Source organism: Clavelina lepadiformis, chromosome 6, assembly GCF_947623445.1.
Source record: "Clavelina lepadiformis chromosome 6, kaClaLepa1.1, whole genome shotgun sequence".
NCBI lineage: Eukaryota > Metazoa > Chordata > Ascidiacea > Aplousobranchia > Clavelinidae > Clavelina > Clavelina lepadiformis.
This window is the reverse complement of record NC_135245.1, coordinates 3,607,814-3,628,718: the sequence shown is the minus strand read 5'-3', so window position 1 is coordinate 3,628,718 and position 20,905 is coordinate 3,607,814. Positions and strand designations below refer to the sequence as shown.

The window sequence follows — 20,905 nt, the reverse complement described above, 5'->3', positions numbered from 1 at the left end:
TGTTGTCTACTTTTTATTTTACAGTGGTTTGAATCCTACGCAAAGGACTAGTTCAATATGAAGTTACGTTATGTAGCCAGCGTAGCATGCGACATGAAATGCATACTAGTTTGTGGGCTATCTGCGGCGCGTTTCAATGTAATAATTCCGTTTGTATTTACTTTTATTTGATTATTTTAAACATTGCTTGATGTGCCAAACCAAATTATCCTGCTGTGTAACGCGCCACAGATTACAAATATCAAAACTTTTTTGTTACCGTGTAAAGGAATTCATATGAAACTCACCTGAAGCAAAATCTTTACAATCCAATGGCCAGAATGTTATGGGTCGACAATTTCCATTGTTAAGTATCGGTGGTGGAAAAAATCTTGCCACTAAAAAAATGGCAGCAGTAACCCGGAAAGGGCTACTATGATTTTAACAAAAGACTGATATGCAAATTATCTTTTTTAGAACTGCATTTGAGATATTTTGGGACCCTTTTCAAAATGGAAATAGGCCTAGATAACCTACGATTGCTTGTAAAAACCCAATTTATATTATATGTCAAAATATACATATGCTAAATGGATGTGTGAGCAGGCTAATTGCATCACATCCTAAATGAAAATAAAATGCACAATATCAAAGTACTGTATGAATGTGTGCATTTTTGTTTAATATTGAGGAATGTCTTTGCCATCTTCCAGTAATCGTGTATACCAAAGTGACGCCTGTCGAAGTATAATTTCTGAATTTGGTTCAATTGTTTATAGGCTATGGCAACTAAGATGACGAATAATTGTGCAACCAATGTGAAAGTAGCCTAGCTTTTTCATAGGCTATATCACGTGGTTATCTAAGATCATAGGGTAACAGCATAATATGAATGTAAAATACAGGAGCTAAGATAAGAAGCAAAAGATAATATGCATGGGGGACCCGGGCCGCATGGCCCCAATAATTCCCATAGGATCGTGCTCCAGGCAATCGCTAAGAGTCTGATTAATTCGTTTTTTGTTTCTTAATTCATAGCAAAAAGTAACCAAATATTTCGGATTGTGCTATTACTACTTTCTCCATAAAAGTATGGAGTGGCTATTCAATGGTATGAACTTTGCGTCTTGTAAAATATACCACACACACTAAATAGGCTAGTAAATAAGTAGTTGAATCCTTCTATACACAGTCTTTCATGAGCCCTTCCACACAAAATGTGTGTTGTAACAAAATGTGATTCCCATTCTTTAATTCGGTAATTTCCCTAAAGTTTTTGTTTGTGAGAACGCAGTTTTGATCATAAAACAAAGCTGGATTTGTTCTAATTTTTCAGTGTTTTGTTCAGAGTATCGAACCACAGTTGAAAACGGTTTAACTCCTGTTCAAGTTTCCTTTTAACGTTCGATCTCGTTCAATTTTCCATTGTGTGCACACATTTACTTCGTTCCGAGTTCAAGTTTAGAAAAGTTGCAAATATACGATCCGTTCCTGATTCAAATAACACATTCCAGCTAACTGATTTTTTAATTTCTTCAACTGCTCTGCCTAAGTAGCATTACGTTAGCTCAAGCAATTTTAAATCAGAAGTATGTATTTTTTTAGCTTTTTGTGAAGGCCATGTTGTTATTGTGATTGCCTTACGGTACATTTCTATATTATGACTTAGGTGACGGTTACCACTGTCATGTGGCAATTATATGTAAACTTGCTTGTGTGTTAATCGTAACCAATTTAGTTTGTAAATGCCGAGCACCCAGAAAGAGCACAATAATAAAACACAGGTAACGCCATTGGATAATTAATTTTACTTTAACGTTTCCTTTCTAGTTTAATTCAATTTCTTTCCTTAATTACTTTCTTCTAAGTTAGAAGCTTTTGCGCTATGTAGCCTACCTTTAGCAGATATTAGTCTAATAACAACCATTACGGTTTCGTTTTCTTATTTTTGTTTTTTTTATAATGTTTTATCAGTTTGTAGCTGTTGGTCGTTCTGCAAATGTAGTGAGCTGCTAAGGATGAACACGCAGCCTTATACGTTAAACGTGGAGCCAGATTTACCTAATCTTTTACCCACCGTCATCTCATTCGACGCAGACGGCCAAATTACCGGGATCACGACATATGGCCGTGAACAAACTCACCGGCGACAACTGGTAGTGGACAACTGACCGGCAACAAATTGGCCGGCGATCAAATTAACCGTGACGTAAACTGGCCGGCGATGAAATTAACCGTCGATAAATTGGCCAGCGATCAAATTAACCGGCGACAAATTGGCCGTCAAAAGGTCAAAATTCTAATTCACTATCTAGTCGCTATCTATTCACTATCCAGTATGTGTATTGCAGTCAAGGTTGCCTTGTCGTAGAGTTTTTTGGCCCCTTGTAGGGTGTAGAAGCTTTGAGGAAATTGCAGAACATAAACAAAAACAAGATTGAGGCGCTCTGTGCCCAAGGGCCTCCTGTCAAAAGGAGAAAATACAAGGATCTGGATGCGCGACTTCAAACCATCGTTGAAGATTTTGCAAACCGTGTCATATTAGATTTTCTCAGAGGCATCGCCCACAACCTACAATTTGCGCAATAAACTTCCTTATTTGTCAAATAACAGTTTGTGTAAATTTTAGTGCCCTTAATATGTAGTGTCATATGTGTTTTGCAGTGAACGTCTTTTAATGTTGTTACTCGTATTTCTCGTATTTCCGGAAATATTTCTGTTAATTTCAATAAATGTTTCAATGTGTATTGAAATAAAAAAAAATTTTGTTAAAAACAAAGGAAATAGTTACAAACAAATATTTACATATCATATACTACCATCAACTTAAACACAATAATTCAGCACTTGCACGGTCAATTTACCTCCCGGTCAATTTTCATTCCGGTAAGTCTGTTCCCGGTTAGTTTGTTCGCGGTCAATTTACATCACAGTCAGTTTGTTCGCGGTCAATTTACGTCACGTTCAGTTGTCCCCGGTGAGTTTGTTCGCAGTCATTTTCCCGCGGCCATATGTCGTGGAACCCAAATTACCAACCAAAACATGTTTTCAACGACTTCTAGATACAGTCGTCTCTCTTAAATTTTGTTTGCGGCCGACAAAGTTTCTTTGTTTTCGTTAGTTCTGGTTTGGACTTAGTGTGAGTTAAAAAAATTTATTATACTAGGTTCGCTTCGGTTTCTCGGTAACGTCCGCTCAAACTGGTTCAAAAGGTTAGGTTCAGTTTCGGTTTAACACTGTGGTTTTGTTATTCTTTAACAACTTTGCTACGTAGGCAACTACATACAATTTATTTTCTATATTTAATACATTATACTTAGTTACTAACCAATACAACTTTAAATTCATATACAGTTTGAATGGCTTGGCATCGTCAGCTATAAGAATTGAGTTTTGAAACAAAAACTTAGTGATAGTAATTTAACTTGATATCTGGATCTCTGGATATCTTTTGCAATGGATAAATATAAGATGGATTACATAAGCATATAACTTACAGAGTAAGCTTGCCTTTCTCTGACACTTTCGCGACACGTTGTGATGATCTTAATAAGCAACCAGACAACATGTTTCTTCACAAATTATTATTTGGCTTTACTGTTAATGATTTTTCAGAAGATTTAGCAGGAGATTTATTTAACAGGCCTACAGCCTAATCAGCAGAGGTGGGCAGTCGGTACTTTGAAAGTACCGTTAGTAACGGTACCGGTTCTTAGCAAAAAGTGTACCGACGGTTCCGGTATGTTCCGTATTCGGTACTATTTAAAAAAGTAGTTCGGTACTTTGTCGGTACTTGGTACCAGTACTTTATGTGGAAAAGATGCTGCTGCAAATGCAATGTTTGCCGCTACTATGCCCCAGTAAAGCTTACTCCAGGTCAAAACATATGTGACGTTAATCGCTTGCAATTTTACTTAACATTTCTGGATAAAAAAATCAACAGTTGCTATAATTAGTATTAAGGATTAATTAGCTTGTATTTTCTAAAAAAATTTTGTTAAAATTTCGAAATAATCACGTGAAAAGTACCAAGTACCGGCACCGATTGAAATTTCTTGAAAAAATTAATTTGGTACAGAGATTCGGCACTTTTTTTCAAAAATACCGATGGTACCGGTATCGGTATTATAGTATCCCGGCACTGCCCACCTTTAACAATCAGTAAATTTGCCATCCGTTATTAAACATCTTTTCTGACATATACCATAAAAGTTTTGAATATACTGCTGTCCCATGTGGCTTACATTTGTTGGACAATTTCACACGATTTTATGGCCTATATAATCTTAACAAGCAGATCACATACCCAAATGCAAATTTTAAAATCAATTTAAACTTACAGCCAAACTTTCAAGAAAGAGCGAGGTTTGCTGACAGTTGAATTATGGAAACCTACAGTATATATAGTTCCTAAACCATTATTAAAATATTATTTTTGACATGCAAAGGTCTTTCTTGTGTGGCTTTTAACAAACCCAAACGAAGATTTTGGCACGATATTGACATTTTCCGAGGAATTTATTCACAAAGTATATAACAAACGTTTCGCGGTGCAAAAATCTTTCTGGACATTAGGTCGTTGCATCACAGGGTTTATATCGTTGCTTAAGGGAAGAATACGATTTTAAAGGAAAGCCGACTTAATGATGACGACTGTAATGAATAGATTTGACGCAGACGTCCGTAATGATTAGACACTGTTTATGTAAGTATGACAACAGCATGGCCGCAAATCCATTGAACAACATCATAAGAGCACGAAGGTTGGCGATTGATTCTTTTCAAAGCATGTACCACACGCAAGCACATAACAAAAACTTCATTGCATGGCATACATGCTATTCACACAAAAAATATATTTTGATGCGCTTTGTCCGAAAATAAGATTCATAGTGAGATAACATTCGACTATGTATTGTTTGTGGTTTTCTCCAAATTCTGTCACTATTGTATAACTCAAACGAATAACAAGTGAACCTTACTTAATTACAAAAAGTAAAATGCGATTCATGGTGAATAACATAACAAGTGTGTCAACTCTATCACATACGGTAAATTACAAAGATAACTTTAAATACGTGGATTAGCATTGAAGGATATTGTTAGGGTTAGTACGGCCTAATGGGTTTATTGAAAAGCTACGGCTTATAAGCATTCTTCTGTCATTTCAAGACAAGTAGAATTAAAATGGATACTTTATGTACACTTCCGTTAAATTGTTTTTGATTTCATGCTTCGTTTTTTTAAAATTTTTCATCTCCATTTTCTTCCTTTTCTACCATGTTTTCCTCCTTGTTCTTGTTTGAGTTCTGTCCAACGCATTGTGTCCACTTTATTTTTCTAAACAAAGGTGTAAGAGCAACGATATAGGTATACCACAATGCATCACACTGTTATACTAACAACCGAAAAGACAGACAGTCTACCCCTTCAAGTGTATCGCGTCGTGAATGGTTTCTGGGAGTTCCTGTTTTGCTGTTTCCGGCAGAAACATATAAAGTAACACTGAGAAAATGATTGCTCCAGCCATGCCCACGGATGGCGCCACAGTGTCTCCGTTCTCTCCTGCAAGTGAAATGGAGACAAATCAGTCAATTTTTGCTCAATGCACACTTTTGGTGAGCTGCAAGAAAATCTTTCCATCTGTTCATCTCTCTACCTTCCTATCGGGTCTATCACAAAAGACGTGTGTGGCCACAATGGTTTGATTACTCGAATAAAACAAACAAACCTGAATGTATGAGAAATGGAGAGAGGATGGAACCGAATCTAGCAAAAGAAGACGCGAGTCCGGCCATTGATTGGCGAGCTTCGGTAGGAAAGAGTTCCCCGGTATATATATACACGATTCCAAACGCAAGCCCTACCATAAGCTTGCTCACCATTGTTGCAAACACAACTGCAGTATCACTCCCTGCAGTTGAAAGCAAACCAACTGAAAACACCTTTAGCGTATGCTTTGCGCTTTGAAATAAAAGCTGTCTCAGTTAATACAGCGTATCTAGACGTTGTTACAATAGATAGCCATAGCCACTTACATAAAGCAATGAACGGCGTAATTCCCAGTGACATGGCACAACAAAACATCGATGCCATGTAACTATTTCTTCTTCCGAACCACTCAGAAGTTATGAAAAAGATCATAATGGATGCAGCCTCCATTAATCCGGCGTAAAATACGTTCATAAATCTGCTTCCCGACAAACTATTCGTATTCAAAGCGATCGCGTAATAAGTCATTCCAACGATGCACCTGATTAGAGCAACATGTTTCAAATGAAACGCAAGAAAGAGCAGAGCCTTTACTCACCATTCAAGATGCGAAGAGAGAGTTTCTTATCGAGATTGGTGAAAAAAGTTTCACCAAGCTTGCAGGTCAAAAAAAATTCAAAATCACTTGAATATAACTATTTTCTCTTCTGAATGATAAGTAAAAATTAAACACATCGAAGATATACAAAAAACAGAATATCTTTGCATTTCTGTTTGGTTGTGACTATTTCACCAGACTATTATTTATTTTCTACTTTCACCGGCTATTATTTATGTTTAAAGTCATTTTCCATAGTTTGTTGTTACCTGACTTGAATGTCATGACATAGTAACCTAAACCTAACCTAAATCTTTCTGCTGATCTAAACCTATCATCAATTAGGTCCTAAATAGTTCAAGTTTGCCTACACCCATTCTTCTAACCTAACAATCTTCTAATCTTTTTGACAATAATTGCGTGGCATACTTATGGTGAAATAGTGACTCTGTTAATCTGTTTATGTTAAGGGTAGTGTGTTCAGTTTTAGCTTTGCTTACGATCAAGCATAAAGCACTTTATCGATATGCTATTTTGTCAACAAATATTTTAGGTAAGTTCTAAGCTAAGGTCATTTGTCATTAGCAAAACCTTACCATGAAAAGCAGATAGCAAAGATGCGATAAACAAGAACGTGACTCTTGAAAACTTTTACAAATGTCCGGAAGCTTCCTCCTCCGGATGTGGATGCAATCCTGTTTTTTATCAAGTTTTCCAATTCCTCGGTAACATACGAATCGTCTTTGCCATTCATCTTCGCCACTTTCTTCAGGACTTTTTTGGCTTCTTCGTTTCTTCCTTTTGCCAACAGCCACAAAGGAGTTTCGTCAATTAACCTGCAAGAGCAAAGAAGACGTATTAATCCCGAACAATTGCTGACGCTATCTTACATGATATGCTACAGAGTGTAAAGTGTAAATTATAGGATCTTCATTGTAAAGGAGTCGTTATATATTGCTTATTGAAAAAAGTATAGAGCATTATGACGGATTAAACATGAAGCGGTTTGGAGAATATAGTTCTAAATCGCTTATAGTGGCATCTTAAGTTCCTGTCCTATACAAACAAATAGTTGTGAAACATGACGAAACGTATTTTCCAAACAACTGAACGATTGACTGATCCGAAATTTTTATTTAGCTATTAAAACATTTGATGAGATATAGATCAGAATGATTTAGTTAAGCAAGCGCTCCGGGATAAGTTGCTCTTTTTACAATAGACTTACCAGTAATACGGAATGTAAAGCAAACCGACCAAGCCAGTAAACCTCATGTACCATCTCCAGTCTTGAAAGATAAACATGATAGGCGCCAGCAACATGTAACCAACTGCGAACGCGGATCCAATGGCAAAATACATCACAAAGCGGAACTGGGGTGCCACAAATTCATAACCTAAACATAGCTGAGCGTATCGTTAAATTTTTAACCTTATCTGGAGAGTTAATAACTTCGAAAATGCGTTCACAAAAACCTCATAATTCTGCAAAGTTTTTTCTATACTAAAGAAGATTGGAATACAGTATAGCCGTTTATCACATTACCAATGATTGTAGCAGCCATGTAGTTAATCAGGCCTCCAAAGCCACCACAGAACATGAGAATGGCGTAAGCAATCTCGCTGCTTACAAACCCAAGGAAAAAAGCAACAGCAAATTGCAGCGCAGTGAAAGATAAAAAAGTAAACCGCCGTCCAAACCTGCATAATAGGCATAGAAGAACAACAATCACATTTGTTTAGTTCGTAACAAAAGTCAATTGCCGCAAATTAAACATTAACATTGGTCTTAACATTGGTTGTGATAAAAAACTTGATTGAGATTTGTTTACCTGTCCGAGACAATCCCGCCAGTAAATCCGCCAATAAAATTTCCAACCATATAGACTGCGGTGTACAACGGTTTCTTCCAGTCGTTATCGCACACCAGTTGGAACTTGAATGTAAAACAGAAGAAATATATTTAGTTAAAGATGGTAACAAGGTGAATGTTTGCAAAACTTACAGCCTTTATTTGCGGCAAGTTGTCTTTTCAAACGGATCATGCAATGAAATCAAATTTGTCACAAAAGTGTTTCCATAAATTCTTTTCTGAATTTTTTTTTTTAGAAATGCACTTTTAATAACACTATAAGATAAAAAGTAAAAATGTAGCTAAAATTGCCTGTGAAAATGGCTTTGTATATATAGGACTTACTCACTTCAGTCGTCATTGAAGTTGCGTTGCCTTCAAAAAATATAGAATCGCAGGAAATTATCGAACGGTTGTCGGCCATCGAAGTTCCTAAAACAAACCAAAAACAAAATAGTTTTGCTCGTAAAAGTTATATACTATATAAGTAGCAAACGTCAGAACCAAAACATATCGACTTACAAAACATTTACATTCAGCACAAAATGTTCAGTATGTTAGAACTTCTTGTACGATATGGAATTGAATTGTATAGTAGTTAAATAGTTTTGTAAAATCATTTGATTGTAATTATAAGCACAGGACATGGAAAAAATAGTTTCAAATAAATGTCATCTGTCCATACCAGTGTTGGCCAGATCTAGGGGAATTGACGATACGTTGTACCTCTCGCACGAACTTCTATGGTAGTTGCCAAGGTCATCTTTCTCCCATGGTACTGTGTAGTTAAGTGCCAGTTCTTCCCAGTTACCTGGTATTGTACTGCCAGTCTCTAAAAGCTGGAAAGGGTAAAAAACGCGACATCTTTTCAGTTAAACTGGTCATCTTTGACAAAACGTCCACTTATGGTTTGATCCAGTTTTCTATACTTCTAACTTAAAGTCGTTTTATTTTTTTCCATAGTCTGATGCCTGATGAGAAAATGTATTAACAGCTGAATATCTATCTTACTTCTCTTATTTTAAATTGTCTAGGTTCATTTTATCTTAACTACAACATCTTATCAGTCACAGATGCCCTTACCCGCTCGGTGGCGTTTTGAATCTGTTCAGCAACTTCAGCGCAATAATGCGTTGGAGTATATTGAGAAACCAGGGTCAGCAAAGCTGGAAAAACATTGGACACTGTGGCCAAAAATAAAAGAAGAAACAATCGCTTCTCATAGCATCCAAATTTTCCTTCCTTGTAGGCCTTTAGAAGATCAGTTAAACTCATGTCGGCTAACTTTTGACAAACTTATACCCAACCTTAAAACTTTGAATATAATTCTGTAGATTTAATGTGGTATTTTACCGCATAAACGGACTAAAGGTTAGTGTACAATGAATCCAGAACGGAAAGTACGACACATAATATACTGATCATACCATTATACATTTTTTTGTAGCAGCAAATAAGACCGGACTACAAACGGCCGAGAACTATTTCAACGAGCTTGGTAAAAGCAGTTTGTTTTTGGTTTCAAGTGTTGTACACTGAAACCCAAAGATGCTTAGATCGTCGTGCATACATTTCTGCAATGTTGCTGATTAGCTCCAACTTAAGTAAACACAATCGCTTCTGTTCAACGACATTGATTCTTTTCGCACCTCCCTTGTTTGACCTAAATGGTCCAAGCATTATTTGATCAGAATCATCATGTCACTTTGAACCATCATATCACCGATCTAGCTCGTAGACGTTACAACTTACAAGGTGTCCCTTAAGTGGCTTTAAGTTTCCTTCACTACTTAATAAACGTAATAAATTTTTTATGGCTATATTATGTCTTTTCTCGTAAAATTTAAAAATGAATTTCCTGATGGCAAACATAACTTTAAAATTACAGCTCAAACATTAAGGTAAGAAAAAGTTTACTACCCTAGTATGCCACCATTGTTACTTACGTTGGCATAAAACAGGATCGTAAAAATCTAGCCTCACATAACGATCGGCAACTTGAAAGAATTTTAGTCTTATACGATTCAATTTCTCGCGACGGTGGCGATTTGCACAGATGTTTGCTGACAAAGTTTTACGGTACACAGTAAATAAATAATAACGCAAAAAGACGGCACATTAAGCAAAATCTATCAAGGCCTATCATCTGGATTTATTAGACGCACCTAAGTGACGAACTTTTGTGCGTATCTTTTGTATATTTCTTGCATTGAAAAATCATACGTTTTGAATGCTCATGCTGGAATATCTTTTTCAGCTAACGCTAGACTTCCCAAAACGACGCTACCCTGGAGAATGTACACTTACATTCAGGGTTGGAACAGTTGAGTATCAATATCTTCAATGATTTATACATTATACTTATTTTTTATAGGATAATTCTGGATGTGTTTAATTTATTGCATGTTTAAAGATGGCAAAACAAAAGTAGTTTCCGCACGAACACTTGCTTCGTTATATTTTGTGCTTCAGGTTCCGATACAGACAGGATTCCTCATTTCGTAGTACAGTATTGCTTTGCAACATACAAGTGTAACAAATATGAATACACTTTACGAAGTATTTAAATGTTTAAGAAGTTTTGAGCTATTACACTTTAATTTGTCGTTTTGTGTGTTCTTTGGTATAATATTATGAGTTTGATTTGTTTACACGTTTGTAGATTATATATTTTTCTGTACTTTGCTTGTATGATTTGTTAATTGTGTTCTTTACTAATAGTATTACGTTATTAAGTTTTGTTTTGGTCTTATTTGTTGCCCACGCCTCGAAATTATGCCGCCAGCTTCCCCTGCACTTGCTGATTGTTGAATTTTTCCGTTTTCCTTTTAGGTGTATCGAGTCGGTTCGGTTTTGAGCGTTGGATCGTGTGTTGGTCATTGAAGTTGTAGCTATTAGTGTGATCCTATTTACTGCCAGTTTTTATCAGAAGTCAATTTAAATATATTCATATCAACCAACGCACAAGGTCGACTTCGGTATGATGGCTTGCCGATAGCGAAGCTGTACAGTTCCTGACTTGAATATCTGCTTTCCATCTAACAAATTGGCGACCGCGCCAAGATCAGCTTCCACCGTTTCAGTCACAGCCGAGGTTTTACTTCATATTGCTTTATCTATTAAGTATTTTATTGCTATGGCTGATCGACAATGTTTGCTCTCTGCGTCCTGTTATCGGGCCAAAAGTTCAACCTATTTTTCGATTTTCTCTGAGATTTGAATAACGGTGCAAACGATGCCTACGATTTGTCATTCTAGGAGCTCATTGAACGATCCAAAGAAGTCGGATGCAATGCTTACCATCAGATGCAGTTACAATTACAAACTGAACTTTTAGATCGAGTGCAGCTACTCACCGAAAGTGGACGAACCTACGTTTGTGCAGACCATTCACTGGCGAACAGAGCATGCAGCAATGTCCGCGACAATAAAAAGACCTGCTTCGTTTTGCGTTCTTTACGCCTTTACGCCTTGTCTCGACTTCGTGATCAAATATTTGGCGAGAAGCAAGCTTTCGTATGCTCGCGTCTAAAGTTGCCAACAACGTCAATGCCAGTAGACGGAATTTCAGCAGTGTCAAACGGTAACGAAGTTAATACTGCACTACAGTATTTACAAGATATGCAACAAGAATTTGCTGAACTACAAGACGTTACGTCGAAGTTCCCTCGGGATTAGGACCAGGTGCAAAACGAAGCTTGGAGCGGAAAGAACATGACTGAGCATAGACACCGACAGTACGAACGCTATAAGCAAGATCCTCCACGAAACCGTAAGTGTTTTGCTTGTGGTAAAATTGGCCATTTTGCCCGACGTTGCCCCGTTCGTTTAGCATCGCATGGTAAGAGTGATGCAGCATCGAGTGAGTATAAGGATGTTCATAGACCCACGGCGCCACGAGAGGTCACCACGAGTAAATAAAGATGTAAATGATTTCCTCGCACCTTTTTGAAACAGAATCCATCGAAGGACCCGATAACAGCCTTAATCGCTTGGTTAATGTAGTTGTTGAAAATCAAACTATGTACTGTTTGTTGGACACGGGAGCCAGTATCACTATTTTACACATTTTATTTTAGATCAATCTGAGAGCGCTTGCCAACTAAAACCGGAGGTAGTTTACAGATATGTCCGGGTAATGTACAACACGTGAATGCAAATGGTTCTAATCTGCCTATGTTTGGTATCAGCCGCGTACGTTTTCTCGTAGGTTGTTTGGATGATGATGTACTTTTGTATGATGGCATTCGTGTAGCTACCGCAATATTGATATCGTCAATAGGAAGCGCTATATGTCAATATACTATACTTCCTCGATTGCGTGGATATCAATAACCAACTTACTACAGCTTAACGAAAAATTAAGTGCCAAATTAAGTTGAAGTCGCAGAGTTTTAATGAAAAGATACCTTGAGACATTGCATTCCGTAATTTTGTCGAAATAGTGGAAACAAAAGTAATTGTACAAATCAAACACAGGCCTAATACGTATTATCTATAGTGCAAATCATTTTTTGAAAACAATCAACCGTCATTACAAATCGATACGAAATGACGGTGCCCTTGGCTTTATAAGGCTTGTTGGAATAGTTTCTGACGAGGTATATGGAACGTTTGGGTCAAGTTCGCCTGTACAATCAGTCGAATCTTTACACACCGATCGACGACCACCACTAGATGGAGACAAACAGCTATTTAGTCTGGAAGAAGCCGTTCGTCCTCTTTTTGATTTCTTCTTTAGGGGGCTAGAAGGGCGTACTTTTAGCTGGATCTCAGTTCGACTTAGTTTATCCCCAAATAAGATCAGATGAGACTTCGCAGCGTAAGAAACATTTGGAAGGCACAGGGCATCGGCGGTCGACTTCTTTTTAAGCAGAGTCGAATACACATTTGTGCGTCTTTTTCGCTTTAACCCTTTGCGGTCCACCTACATCCCTGGGATGATAAACAAAATTATGTAATGCTGTCCACCTACATCCCTAGGATGACTTTTGTGTACAGCGGTTTTTACGGGTCTACCTACATTCTAAGAATGTTACAACATTTTTTATCGATTTTGGAACATAGTAGATGGTATTTATTAGGGTTTTCCCCTGACTTTTGTTAAGTTGAAGTTAAATTGGAACTGGAAAACAGTTAGTAAAACTGGGCTAGGCAAGGGCAATTCTTGCACTCAGCTATAATGAATTTTGCTTGTTATTGTATTTTATTACTACCTTACAGACGAGAGTTGTAGTAAATAGTATTGGATTGTTTATAGTAAAATGGCTGCTAGAAGGTTTAGTGCTAATGATGTACTTGAAATGCTTGATTCTGAAGATGAAAATCATTCAGACATGGAGGTTGATGAAGAGAGTGATTTTTCTGATTCAGATATGGAAATGAGTTATGATGGGAGCTCTGATCCTGATGAGCACTCAGACCTATAACCCGTGGAAGTGTAATGAAAAATTTAGTTTCTTGCATCCAAGAGAAGTGCCTTCGGAATTTCACCCCTCGGCAAAACATTGCTGTTGATGAAAGCACAGTTGGATTCAAAGGGCGTATTGCTTTCAAAACTTATAATCCCCAAAAACCTACCAAATGGGGGCTTCGGGTGTATGTCTTGTCTGACTCGGAATCTGGGTATATCTCAGCTTTTGAACCCTATTTTGGAAAAACTACTACAGAAAATTTGTCGCGTCAAGATCTGCCGTTTACATCGAGAATCGTGATGCATTTAGTTGGCAAGCTGCTGTCAAAAGTCAGAGCAAGTGGTTATCATGTATATACAGACCGGTTTTATACAAGCTGCACTCCAGCAAAAGAACTGCTTCAGAATCAAATCCACCTTACTGGAACTATCCAGAAAAATAGGGTTGGACTACCCACTGAAGTAAAGCGTTTGCGATTGAAAAATTTACAGTTGAAAGCATACCGTCATCCACAAAATATTCTAACACTTGGATGGCAAGATAAACGCTTGATACTGATGCTCAGCACCTGGCACAATGCGGACACTGCACCCCACAGTCGTTGGCGAAATGGGAGGCAGGAAGATGTAGAGAAACCTGATGTAATCCGTGATTACACAGCTAATATGGGCGCAGTTGATCGTTCTGATCATTACTGCGCATCATACTCCTTCACACGAAAAACGCTGCGGTGGTGGAGAAAGCTATTTTTCTGGTTGGTTGAAGTATGCATGGTTAACTCATTCTTGGTTTACAAGGAGATGCAACATCTTACAGATTCAAGACACCTACAATATAGAAACAAGGTGATTGTGCAACTTATAGGAGACGTCCGCAACAGGAACCCCAAATGAGGAAGGCCAAGTGAAAGCGATTCTGCTGAGCGCCTCAACAAATCACCACATTTCATCAAAAAAGGAGCAAGAGGTCACACAAAGAATTGTATGGTTTGCAACACCAAAGAACAAAGGAAAACCACCTTATTCTTTTGTGAAACATGCCAAAGAAAACCTGGACTTCATCCGGGAGAATGTTTCAAACAATATCACACCCAAGTCACCTACAAAGACTGACCAAAGTCCAGGCGTCATACAGGAGTTCACCAGAAAATTTCAACAGTGTGATAACAGTGTGATAAGAGTGTGATAATTTTACTTGTATACAAACAGCATTTGTGTTTCAATAAACGTCAGTAGTGTTTGAAAGTTGTGATACCTTTTGTCTAGAAAATACATGATGCAAAAAATTGCGAAAAGTAGCATTTTTAAAAACGCTAAAAAAAAAAAACTAAAAAAAATTTCGCCAAAAAAATTTCTTATCCGTACTCTACACATATAAAACTACCCAAAAATGCATTAAAAAAAAATTGGACCTAGACTGACCGAAACGGTAAAAAAAAATTGGACCGCAAAGGGTTAAGCTTGCGGCACTTTCTTCCAAGTCTTTGTGCCAACGAAAGCAAATATCATCTGCCGGTCCAGTGAACTCAGTTTCTGTCGCGGATTCTGTCTGAGGGTACAGAGTCGAAAATACAAACCGCTGGCTTTCTGGAGTTACCCTCGAGAACCAAACACTGTTATGCTTGATGTCAATGTTAACAAATGCGTTTTCGAAGGCAAAAGTATCGGGTTGTTCATAGTCGTCGTCGAAAAACCCCGAATCGTAGCTATTCGCTTTCGTTCTTGACTGGAAAGAATCCTCGTCTGGGAATACGTTTCTTGAGTTGAACTTTTTCTGAACTGTACCGTTGTTAATGCCGCCACATACGTAATCGCACAGTTCGTTGCAAAAGATAGTCGTATCGCATCTAAGTACGTTTCCCGTGTAGAAAGCCGCTACTTGGTGGTATATTGCGAGCTTTACGTAACACACAGGTTCTTCGTACGGTTCAACCGGAAGTGACACATCGACTTTTATTCGTGTTTTCTTCTCGCGTTTTGTAGTTCGGGCGCTGCGCGATTTTCTGTACGTTTGCACGCGGTGAAAATAACGAACTTGCTGCTTTTTTTCGTATATATTCACTCTTTGAGGGGACCTGCTGTCCATGGATGAATTCACTGAATCGACAATTCATAGAAGAATCTTCTAGAAAAATTTAAGTCTACTGCAAACAAATATACATTTTCACGGTATTTGTAGGTTTTTAATTTTTTTTTAAACCTATGTAATACGCAAAACCAAGGTTGAAATAATGTCAAGGTAAAATAATAAGATCAATTTTTTAACATAACGACCAATTTCGCGAAGAATTGACCTACTCAAGCGATACAGCATGTAACTCTTGCTATACTTGTGCTGTGCTCTACCCCTGATCTTTTACAGAATGGTGTCCAGCAGTATCGTAGATCATAGTTCTAATAAACAGTGCTGAAGATATACATGACATGATTTACTGCACGATATAAGCTAAATATACTTTTAGTACCGATTATCTTAACTGTAACATAATCTTTGGCTTCAGGAGACTGATTCAAGTCACTCATACTGTAAGTACAGTTGTCTAAAACAATAAGAAAAATTACCCTCTTTAGTCAGTCTTGGTCCTTGCCTCGATTTATAGAACATAGTTTAGCGTATAGTATATTATAAATATGACCTGCTTCAATCCTATACTTACCTAACTGTATAAAATAACGAAACCCTTGTTGGTTACTCAGTCTCTATATAGGAACTTAACGATATAGGCTTGTACACTATACTATACACCCATGCTGTATAGGCCTATACACTATATCATACACCCATGCTGTATAGGCCTATACACTTTCGCCAGCGTAACAATGCTATTCTGAAAACAAGTATTTACTATAGTAGCTTAATTCGTGATATGACAACTATGTGCTAAGAAAGCTAACACGAGATAGAGAACATTCGTAAAAGACCGAAAGCATTCAGGCGACCGCACTTGCTTGTCCAGCGTTACGAAGTGACGTGTCATAACATGCTATGATAAATCTTTGAGCCATGGCAGGAAACTATGGGCCTGAAATAACCGTTTCCCTTATAATGCATACGGTGACGTCTAAAGAGTGTCCGGAGTGTTAGGCGATGCCATAACAGTAGATTATTGTAAAAATTAATATTTTCCGTAATTTTCAAAACCTGGTATTCTGAAAATGTTCTGCCAAACCTCTTGTTTAACTTAATGTAGGCTATACACACTTAGACAAGAGCATTTCAGTATTGTAGTTTCTCGAAATGTTAGCCTTAACAAGCTACAACTATATACTGCTTATTCTTATCATTAATCCCATACCGATTGGAAGCTTATGAGAGGCTATGCTTTGAAAGATTTTACAAATTATTTTTGTTTCCTTTGAAATGGTTAAACTAGTTCGCATCATATCAGACAGAAAACGGCCTAGAGTCCGAAGATCACGAAACTGAAGTTAAAAGTCTCAGCGTTGCCGTAGGAAGAAAAATTTAATTTCGCATAAACTATAATAAAGGCTCTGAATAAACTGTACACAGAACGAATATTGCGAAATGACACATTGCAAGAAAAGCTGAACACAGAGTCGTCTTAAAAACAAAGGATGTCAAAACAACCAAGTCAAGATGAACAAAAATTTAATGCAGTAAAGTAATCAGGAAAGTAGCCTAAGCTACATGAATTCCCTTCAGCCCAGTATAAACATTAAAAGAGCATCTAGATTTAGGCTAAGCTATACTTTGAACGTTGAAACTTTAGTTGGAGATTATGTTTTCCTGATAGCTGTATTCCTTTATTTTCTGAAATTCCATCACGACTTGATTTTTCGGACGGATTTGGTTTTCATCTCAACAAATTTTTCTTCATTCACTCGCTGTTCTTATTGCAAACTATGTGTTTTTTCTACAAACACCTTGATCTTAAGACGTAGGGATATAGGCCTACTTGTTCTTTGTTCGATGCTGAGGCTGTAGGTTGATGCAAGACGGCATATTCCGGCCATTACTAGTTTGGTAAACACAAAACTGTCTTGAAAAGCTTATGGAAAAATTCGCTATATCATGACAATGTACAAGTGCTTCAGCTCATAATTTAAAAAAGTTTAGAAACCGCTTCCGGTTTTCAACGAGGGCTTTCATCAAGGTTTATTGAATTTTGCACGTTTTACTCCTCGTCAGAGTTTGAGGAAGATTAACCCGTTTTCTTTGCTGGATTCTATCCATGACCTAGAAATACAGCATATCAGTTAACAAATTGCTGTAATAACTGTAAGTTAGTTCATGTCGTTTCGTGATTTAGTTTTCCAGAACTTGTCAATAATGTCTGATAACTAAAACAACTTGTTAGCCTAATAATATACATGTAGGTCTATGCTAATTACCATAAGGTATTCCATAAAATCTATAGAACCGCTTTTATCGACGTCAATTTGATTCATAATTTCAGCGAGTTCTTTATTCGTGAATAAATGTCCTCCTTTCATCAGCAAGTTTTCCAACTCTTGCATATCTATTGTCTGTAGTTAAAAAGACACTTAAATATTCAGCTTGTATAGAATACATACGTAAAACAACAACAATGACACGCGCAACTTTATCCTAACTATACCATCAGGCACCAGCACAAATATAAGGAGAGATTTGGAAACGCTTTTAATAAAATTAGGAGTTCAAAGGTTAAAGGAAGACATGACAAATATTTTGTCACTTTACACCATAAGTAGGTTTATGGTATGAGAAACTGTTTTCCAAGATACATAACAACCGATTCAAAACAACCCTCTGTGGCTCCGACAACGCGTAAGTGTGGCAAATGTATTGTTACATTTAGGCATCCTATCTTCCCGAAACGGTGTCAGATTTTTGTTGTGAGTTGCGTGTTTACTTTGACACAGTGCTCGTTTTACTTTCGGCTGTTACGCCGTTAACTTATATCCGGTAACGGAGACATTCGCTGAACTAATTCTGTATGAAAGAAATCTCACCCCGTCGTTGTTGATGTCAGATTCTTTGAAGAACGTCTCTGACGTCAATATCACTGATAATTTTAGTTCGGGAAACTTTTGAGCGATCTCCTGTAACACGATTTAAAAGTTTTTGTCAAAACATTTTTGGAGAATTTTAATCTGTTCTGAAGGGTGCTGTATTGAGTCACATCATGCGATATACGCACGTTGAGCTACAAAAGTGTTAAATACGTTGTTTGTATAATGTATATAATTTACCTTTAATCTGACCAACGCTTTCGCATCTTCCCTCCATTTGTCCGTTTCTTCAGATGAGGTGCCGTTAACCACTGGCGATCCTGCAGGACTGTCGTTCTTTTTACTGTTGCTCCGTCTGGGAGGAACTGGTGTTTTTCCTCGTTGTTTTGCAGATCGGGCTCTTTGCATCTGAGGAGTTCTAGCTGTTAAAGGGCGCGCTGTGCCTGACTTGTTCGATGATGCTTGGGTACTGTCAATTGTCTGTGTTGACGTAATACAGGATCAGTTTAAGCACACGTGTTTGCAGAGCAATTGTTTCATGTTATATACGAGTTACTAAATGGATATTTTTTCTCAACTTTTCACATTTCATAACATTTTAGAAATGTGTTGGCAATGGAGTGTCTTATGAACAGCAATCGTCAACAAGTTGCGAATTTTTGCAGATTTAAAAGGTTTTTACCAGTTTCAGAAAAGCTTATTACCTAATTGTTATATATTTGTTGAAAAACTGAGTACCGTTGGCAATTTTGTGATTTCACATTTTCTTTTACCTTTTGAAGTTCTTTTACTCGATTTTCGAGTTGATCATTTTTCTCTTGAAGGTCGTAGACTCTTGCTTTGTATTTTTGTATTTCCTTATCCTTGTTTGAAATTTCAACCTTCAAATTATCTTTTTCCTGCAAGAGATCACCACGAGGCATGAATGGTTTCGTGCGTTTATAGATTTGTTTTAATTGTCTACATTATCTTCACATTACGCTTGTAAATTTGTAAGAATACGGAGTTGTAAAATGCAATTTGACAAGAAGAACATTTGATGAGTAAAACTCACCTTCACGTATTCAATGAGCACGTTCTCTTCCTCTTCTTCATTACGCGGTAAACCGTTGTCAAGATAATTCCCCAAAGCTCCTTCCATTCCTCAAGTCTATGTTTCAGCCTTACTTTTGATTACTTTTACACTACTTACACCGATTTCTAAGAATAGCTTAAGATTACCCGAAAGTGCACTCTAGCTGTAAAAAAGTAGAACTGCAAAATGCTTTTTGTAAGTCTTTATGCAGCGATCTTTCATTTTCCCACTGAAGATAGGTTGATCCACTTTAGGTATAGCAATGTTTAAAACGATATAGCTTTTTATATCCGATGATATCTTTATATAATAATGCTGATATTGGGAGGTAATACTCTCACATAAAAGTAGAAACATAGGCATACTTCACCTGATTTACTGAATGGTTTGACCTACTTACGAACCCATAATTTAAGATAGGGTTTTAATGTTGGGTTACTCTTACCTATTGAAACGTAGACTACTGTATCTCTTGTTCTGTGATTCATGTCTGAGGACAATAAAACAACAGCATCGGTTTCTATTGTGTTGTAAACATCGGATTGTTTAACGGACGCTAGGTGGTACGTTCAAGAAATAAAAGAAATCGCAGAGCGTAATTTATGGTTTGGTTACTGTTCGCAGTTTCAACATCGCAAAACAATTTTGGCAACGATTATTATTACTGCTTTAAGGAAAATATCATAAGGCTGTCATAACTTTCCCGTTATTTTTCAAATTATCGTTTTGAGACTGTACCCTCTGCGGTTTTCTGGAAGAATTCCAAGCATGTAAAGACGAATAAACATTTAGAAAGAACTTTAATATATATATATTATATTGAAAAAATAATGATTACAACTAAATCTGTTAATATGTTTAACCACACAACAAACTTTGCTGAACTAGCAATCGTGGTCACTCTGTTTTCTAGTTCTCAAAACTTAACGCCAACTTTACCCAACAAAATATTTTGTCTATGGAATTTTCTCCAACAATAGTAATGAACATTTCAACTTGTTTCAAATATCACTGGCAGTTGTGGTAAAACGTCTCCTGGATACGAATTCCTGAGCTTGCGATACTCCCCGTTCAGTTTAACGACTAGGTTACTTTATTTACACAATAAAGTAACAGCTAAGAAATCATTCAAAAACAACCTAAAATAATTAGTTTTACGAGATCCACAAGCATGTGAAAGCTCTTATGATGTAACAATTTAACTGATTAGCCAGTTGCCTCTCCTTGCACATTTGCGTCACGAAGGCAAGCCATCAGCTGAAGCCGGCTGACCTAACTGATATTGTAGGCTTCGGGTTCTCAAAAACCATGCGCATTAAG

At 37.1% G+C, this 20,905-nt stretch overlaps 2 protein-coding genes across 3 annotated transcripts; both read right to left on the bottom strand.

The window, feature by feature from the left end:
* Positions 1 to 4,729: 4,729 nt before the first annotated feature.
* LOC143463496 (organic cation/carnitine transporter 2-like) lies at positions 4,730 to 9,636 on the bottom strand. Of its 2 annotated transcripts, none has more exons than XM_076961975.1 (11): positions 9,225 to 9,636; positions 8,827 to 8,980; positions 8,491 to 8,573; positions 8,122 to 8,225; positions 7,836 to 7,990; positions 7,518 to 7,686; positions 6,886 to 7,125; positions 6,018 to 6,232; positions 5,711 to 5,893; positions 5,406 to 5,544; positions 4,730 to 5,319 (listed from the first exon to the last, which is right to left on the bottom strand). In XM_076961975.1, exons 1-11 carry the CDS (start codon positions 9,414 to 9,416, stop codon positions 5,223 to 5,225), a joined length of 1,731 nt encoding a protein of 576 aa, XP_076818090.1. In that variant the 5' UTR covers positions 9,417 to 9,636; the 3' UTR covers positions 4,730 to 5,222. The 2 variants fall into 2 exon arrangements, with proteins under 2 accessions (XP_076818090.1, XP_076818091.1); XM_076961976.1 differs by having other exon boundaries at positions 8,868 to 8,980; positions 9,225 to 9,367.
* A 7,362-nt stretch (positions 9,637 to 16,998) lies between these two features.
* Positions 16,999 to 19,948, bottom strand: LOC143461746 (uncharacterized). Its single transcript, XM_076959595.1, has 6 exons — positions 19,565 to 19,948; positions 19,284 to 19,409; positions 18,751 to 18,990; positions 18,511 to 18,600; positions 17,908 to 18,042; positions 16,999 to 17,752 (listed from the first exon to the last, which is right to left on the bottom strand). The coding sequence occupies exons 1-6, from the start codon at positions 19,649 to 19,651 to the stop codon at positions 17,672 to 17,674; spliced, it is 759 nt and encodes a 252-aa protein (XP_076815710.1). The 5' UTR covers positions 19,652 to 19,948; the 3' UTR covers positions 16,999 to 17,671.
* Positions 19,949 to 20,905: the final 957 nt, after the last annotated feature.